The sequence below is a fragment of the Nestor notabilis genome, unplaced genomic scaffold (assembly GCF_000696875.1).
Source record: "Nestor notabilis isolate BGI_N333 unplaced genomic scaffold, ASM69687v1 scaffold5348, whole genome shotgun sequence".
Lineage (NCBI taxonomy): Eukaryota > Metazoa > Chordata > Aves > Psittaciformes > Psittacidae > Nestor > Nestor notabilis.
The window spans coordinates 57,377-64,065 of record NW_009939511.1 but is presented as its reverse complement, the minus strand read 5'-3'; the positions used below and the strand labels follow the sequence as shown (position 1 = coordinate 64,065).

The 6,689-nt window shown below is 37.8% G+C and overlaps 1 protein-coding gene across 1 annotated transcript in view; it reads left to right on the top strand.

The window, feature by feature from the left end:
* Positions 1-4,947: 4,947 nt before the first annotated feature.
* LOC104409886 (clavesin-2) overlaps positions 4,948-6,689 on the top strand; it is a 38,337-nt gene continuing 36,595 nt past the window's right edge. Inside the window, exon 1 of the mRNA XM_010019894.1 lies at positions 4,948-5,119. Within this exon, the coding sequence (XP_010018196.1) occupies positions 4,994-5,119 (126 nt within the window). The 5' untranslated portion in view covers positions 4,948-4,993. The remainder of the gene's footprint in view (positions 5,120-6,689) is intronic.

Sequence of the window (6,689 nt, the reverse complement as noted above, 5' to 3'; positions counted from 1 at the left end):
CATTCCTGGGGCTGGGTAGCACTAAGGGAGGAATCAGCCTTCCTTTTTAGTTTCCAGATTGTTGTTTCATAGCTACATTTGGCTTGTAGGTGTGTACGTGCATTTGAAGACTCCCTTATGCTTCATGTGTCTAGCTGGTGAAGTTTTTTTTCAGTTAATGGTACAATTAACTTCAACTGTCAGTGACAAGGGACCTGTTGTTATGCATCTTCTTCTGTATGCTTCATGGCACCTGTACACAAATTCCCCAGGAAAATCAGTCCATTCTGATGCTATTTATTTGAAGTCTTTCCTGGTGTTATCTCAGAGATTTTCCCAGAAAGTGCAATAGAAAAGTGCAGTAGAAGAGTGTTGCAGTGGTATTTAGTTCCTCTCTGTGCTACAGTGACCCAGTCAGCTCACACTGTCCTCAGTGAATATGGAAATCCCCTGCACTCATTACTGTTAGCTCTGCTGTTGCATCAGATGATTTACAGCAGGGCAAAGATGGATTCCACTGGTTTGCTTTCAGACCTATGCTTTCATGTGCAGAAGTGTTAGAAACTTACCTTTTCCTCCCATGAAATAAAAATTTAAATGCTGTAGCTATCAGGAATCTGGTCTGCTCCTCAGCTCACTATTAACCACAGGTGAATTGGCAGGGTATTTTTAAAGCTCTGATTGAGCCAGTATGACAAAATAAATAGCAATGCTAACAGTAATAAGATATTAACAGTAACAAAATACCTGGTTAACGGAGTAAATTTATGTTTGGAAGTTATATCTTTCAAATAATAATAATTAACTAATGCAAACGCTGACATTTTTTTATGCTTTCTCCTGCTGACCAGTGCTATCTTATTCTTTCCTAGCTTTCTCCCAGGTATCTGTATCTGCATATTATCACTCGTATTTAGACTGAGTGTTTTTGGCTAGGGATCTTTTCGATCAATGATAACATAAAATTTAGATCAGCTTAATCTTCATCTGTGTCTGTGATTTATACACTGGGCTAACGTAAGGAGCAATGAATGGTATTAAATCTGAATCTAAAAGCTAATCTGGTAAAATACTTGAAACAGTTTCTATTTTTCAATGCATTTTTGTAACACTGGTGCTGCTTTTTGGTTTTAGAATAAGGGCTCCTAGGGCATGCTGGGCTAGCAGAATAGTTGTAAGGGAAGCTTCAATCTCCTATCTTTTCAACATACAAACCTGTACCCAGACTGACAAACCAAGGAGATCTGAGGCATAATTTCTGCATACTCCTTTGTGTATCCTGAGGACTCTTATTTCACTGAAATTCTAAAAAGACAAACACAGAGCAGTAGGTTAGAAATAGGATGATGGCTCAGACTCTTGACCAGCTTTCTGTTTTAAATCACAGTGGCCCAAGACCTCATTTCATAGAAATCTTTACTTTTCCAAATGGTGATGAGCTTAAAATACAGACTGTGTGCTCCTTACATGTTTGGGACCTTCAGGAGGCATGTGCCTTAAATTCAGGCAAAGAAGACCTACTATTTATCTTTTGTAATTAACTCCTGAGAAGCAGACTAATGTCACTCAGTTTTAACTCTCAAAATAACTTGAAATGTCTTGATATCAGGGGGAGGAATGACAAATAGCAATAGAGATAGTAGGGCAACCCTGCCAAATCATATTATCTGTTATTCAGAGGGAAAGTGAATTGACTGGAACCAGAATCTGGTTAAACAGATGATACGGTGGATGCCAGTCATCTTCAAGAACATAAAATACTGAAAACAGCTGACACAGCTCGATTTGACATGAGGCATCTGTACCCTGCATTCTTTCTGTCTCTTCTCTTTCTGTTGGCCTGGTAGAGATCACAGTGGCCTCTGGGAGTGAAGAGGATGTGTAGACCATATAACCAAGAGCTAAAGGTGAAAGATCATAGTGAAGCACTACCAGGAGTTGATAGCAGTATCTGCCAGACTGTTTTCCTGCGAAAACCTGGGAAATACTTTGAGTCTGTTCATGTCACATAAAAAATTCTCAAAGAACTTCAAGAACTTTTCTTTAAAGGGGAAATGGATGCCACTGTTAAACTGCAAGAAAGTGGGATGCTTAGTTAATTGTTTGAGCTGTTCTATTCTTGACAAATTAAGACCTCAATGAAGCATTACCCTAGAAGGTTCTGTAGCTGTTGTGATAGAAATGGTAGCCATCCCAAAGCATTTGAAAGAATCACTGCCAGTGTGGCTGTTAACTTGTCAAGCCTTCCCAGGCTCCTTGCTTTAAAGTCAACCTGAATGAAAAATTGCAAGAGGTAGCGGAGTGTGTCTGCACACCAGTCCCCACCTTATTTGAACTCAAGCTGGGACTCACATAGAAAAGGAGCATAAGAGTGCATTATATATGTGATAACATATTTCCAGCATTTGTTATTCACATTAACAACAGGGCTAAAAAAGTTGCCTAACTTCTCCATCAAATTAAGCATGACTCTATAAATAGAGGGTACTACATATATTAAAATTAACCGTGAGTTCTTGATTACCATAGTAATTAGTAATACCTTGCTAGCTACAATACATCCCGTAAGAGTCTGTTTAAACAAGTCAATGCAACTGAATTTAGGTGTAAATAAATAGGATTTATTTCTGCACAGCCAATCTCCAGGCTGCTACAGAACATGCACTGCAGAGACAGCACACCCTATGTACCTGACAGCACTGGAAGAGTCATTATAAAACTAGGGACAGGGCAAAATGAGTGGCTTGCAGTCCCCTAAATACATGCTATTACTTTAATAGATTGATAAGAATAAAACAATACCATCTTGGCCTGAGACTGAACACCATGTTGTCTTAAAATTAAAGGCTAATATATTGACTTCTAGTTTTCTTTAAATTATAAAGGCAATCAAGGCCATTATGGACCAGATTTATTTTACACTCACTAACATTGCATTTTTCTCACTTTTCATTGGTTGTATTTCTGAACCTATATGGAAAGTAGTTTCAGCAACACAATCCAGAGTAATTTTTCCACCTTCTTTTTACATAGGATTTTAATTTCCCTAAAGTCCAGCCAAGGATGGAGTGCATTTTATGGCAGTCTGTGCATCCTGGTGTTGACATGAACAGCAGTAGTAATGAGGTGAAATGTTGGACAACATAAGGCTGCAGTGGATTAAAAATGAGTCTTTATGCAAATAACTGTGCTGTGCGAAAGCTTTAGTATAGTTTCTTTAATCTTGTTGCATTTGCTTGGGTTGTTCAGCTTATACTTTCAGCTGCCATTTGCACTATCTCAGATTTCATCTATCACACCAGGTTTACATTTCTGGCTTGCCTCAGCATGTGTCCAGAGTAAAAGCTGCTTTAAATACCCACTAATGGATTTGTCTTTCTTGTCTGGTTTCCTGTACTGTACTTATGTCAGGTATCAAAACCAAGAGAGGAAGTCCATTACAGAATGAAGGATAGCTCCTGTCTTCAACTAATTGCCCTGAAGGGCATTTGAGGTGGGAAGCTTTGTTGTTAGTGACGTGTCCCTGTATACTGATGTGGCTTTTTAGACTTAAAAAGTACTTCCTCTAGCCAAAAGTTGTTCTTGCTTCATTATAGCTAGACCTGTGTTCTTTAGGACTTGTTTTCACAGAGAGGACCATCTTTTGTCTTTTTCAGTGAGTAAACATACAGTATCATCATTGTTGTTTTGACCTATCTTTCTTACGCAAATCCTGCAATAGGAAATAAGGTTTTGTGAATGTACCACAGATTTGTGGAGGCCCAGCTCTGCAACCATGGGTTACTCTGTGGTGGTTGAATTCCTGGTCTTATTGATGCCTGACATCTGTTTCAGGAACTATTTATCTTACTTTTAAAAAAGATTTTTAGACATAAAATATAGTTAGCCTGGAAAAATCAAACCTTAAACAACTATTTTCATAGCTCTTAAAAAAGCCCTGATAATTCAAGTGTTTCAGCTTGTTTTAAAAAAGTCAATTAAGCTAAACTGCAAGTTGATTAATAACTATTACATGGCAGTCTAAAGATTATATTGCTGTATATATTTAAGCTATTCAGCTGCTGTAGTAGGTGCTTTAGCTTCAGAAAAGAAAGATTATACTCAAGAGAGCCTTGGCAATATGGAATTATGTCTTCTTTCATAAGATCATCAATCTAAGAAAGAATTATGTGCATAGATGTAAGACACATAATTACATATTGTACATCTTTGTAAACACAAATTTAACATAGAAAATTCTAGGACCAATGAATAACACCTTCCAGACTTACTCCTGAAACCACATAATTTGGGTGTGCAAAGTACTCTGTATTCAGAAGGTAGTTAAGTAATTCTTACAAGGTTGCTATTGCCCTTAACCTGCAACACCTCAAAGCTCTAGTGTGTGTTACTTTGTGCTTTAAAGATCCTTGTGTAATCAGCCTTCTGTAGTACTTTTTGTAGATTTAGAACATTACCCAGAGAGAGGGAAAAGGGGAGCATGTAGGAATCCCTTTTTTAGCTGATAGTTTTGTGGAAGCTGTTATTTCAATGCCTTGGAAAAATACAGGAGGAAACTTTGGGTCTAGGCTTCTAGTGTTAGGTTCAGGTTTTGGTATCATTGTGATATTAGAAAAATACAATTTGCACAGTTATGCTTGTATAGACATTTAATAAAATGCATATATTTTAAAGCAGCTTAGGAGACTACAGAAAAATTCAAATCTGTTTCTGGTGTGTTCTATTCCTGTAGTTTGTTCTGGCTGGCTGTTGGTCTACATGTACATAATCCTGCTCCAGAGGGTGAGTTCAACTAATTGAGCTTTTGTGAGTTTCCCAGCTTTACATACCCATGAATTCTGAGGACACATTTGCACTCTTTGATTTAAACTTTCGACAAGCAGTACAAAGGAAGAGCACTCAGAATTACTCGATGTCCATGGTCTTTGCTCCTTTCCTAACCACATCTCCCCTTAACATTCACAGGTACACACTGGTGGATATTTTACGCGCCATACTTCTTTCTTTAGAAGCCATGATAGAAGACCCTGAGCTTCAAGTGAATGGATTTGTTTTGATTATAGACTGGAGCAACTTCACTTTCAAGCAGGCCTCCAAGCTCACACCAAGCATGCTTAGATTAGCCATAGAGGGCCTTCAGGTAATATTCTTTTTTTTTTTTTTTCCTCATTCTCCTTTGTTTTGTAGTTCATTACAAATCTAGGAGGCTAAAAAAAAGTCTAAACAAAACAAAAAATCCAAGAACTTCTGAATAGCAAGGCTATTAACACCTTAAGGTATCAGTGGACAGTAATCAGTTTACCTTGTAATTTTGCACAAGGTTAATGAAATATGGGTTGCTGCTGCCACACCAGGTTGTTTTTTTTTCATTGATTGCATTGGAGACCTGCTTTACACCATTTACCCTGAAAAGCGTGGGGCACTGTGATTAGACAGTTAGCTGGGACTGTTTGCTTACTCAAAGTTCAGCTTGTGCTTGGCTTTTTTGCTAAGTCAGGATTAATTTAAGCAGCAGCTTCTGTGACTGAGTATACAGTGATTTAAATTTCTTTCTGCTTATTGCAAATGCACTTTACATGGCACAGGCACATTGGTGGAAAAGATGATACATAACTCTTGGCTTTCTCCTATGATCTCTAATGCTTATTAAAATGAAAAACTAGAATCTGTAAGATAGTTGTTTTCTGTGCAAGCTTGAGTTGCTGCGTTAAAATACCAGTAATTCACTATTGTGGCAGTGTGCCTTGGTTTTACAAGGACATATATTTCTTCTCTGTGATGTTTTTATTATTTATACATTTTTATTACTCATAAAACAAAATAGCAGCCTTATCTTTGAACTTTCTTCACTTCGATAAAGCTATTTTTGAGGAAACTTGTATAGCAGTAGTATGGAGTTTTGATCTAAATCTTGAAATTACTTAACCAGTATTCAGCCTGCTGTCGCACACAGAAGGGTGATGACAGTTATGAGACAAAGATCTCAGTTTTCATTTTGTACTGTTTCCTTATACAGTGGTGTGATTCCATGGTCTTGAGAACTACATCAGAAGGCAGCAGTGAGATATGTGCTGAAATAGTGCTGCATTTCCTTTTATTGCTTTCAAAGTTGCTTTCTGTTTTGTGCTGTTTTTCAAAGTTAGCTATTGCTTTCTTGTTTAGAACATGACTAAATACTTTAGGAGTCTTTGTTTTCAAATGGTGGTGTTTCTTCTTGAACACTAATCAGAGATGCTTATTTTGAGGAGAGGTGCAGTGGGTAATTGCATCTGAAAATATGCATTGTCCTGCCAGTCTTCAGGTGGGCTCTGAGATTCTGTGTTCTAATGCCATTGATTGGTTCATTATGGAGTTAAGGTGAAGTCCATTGGCTTAATTTGGCTGTGTTCCCAGTTTTGTTTGTTCAACTATTCCAAGTCTAATGATGGCCAGCACCCAAGGCATCATTTTGTGCCCGCTGTCTTCAGTCCTGTTGACTCCAGAGATGTAAAACTGGGCATGAAATGCTCCAGAGGAGGGACTGAGAAGGCACTGAAATGGCATTGTAAGATAAAACTCTCCGCAGTGCTAGAGAAATCTGTCCTAATCTGTGACAGGTATTGCTACTTGTAAACAGCAACTTTTTCAAGGCACTTTACCACAAATCTTTTGAAGAAATCAATTAGTTGTGCTCTCATAATACAGTGTTTAATTTTCTTTGGAGAACTACT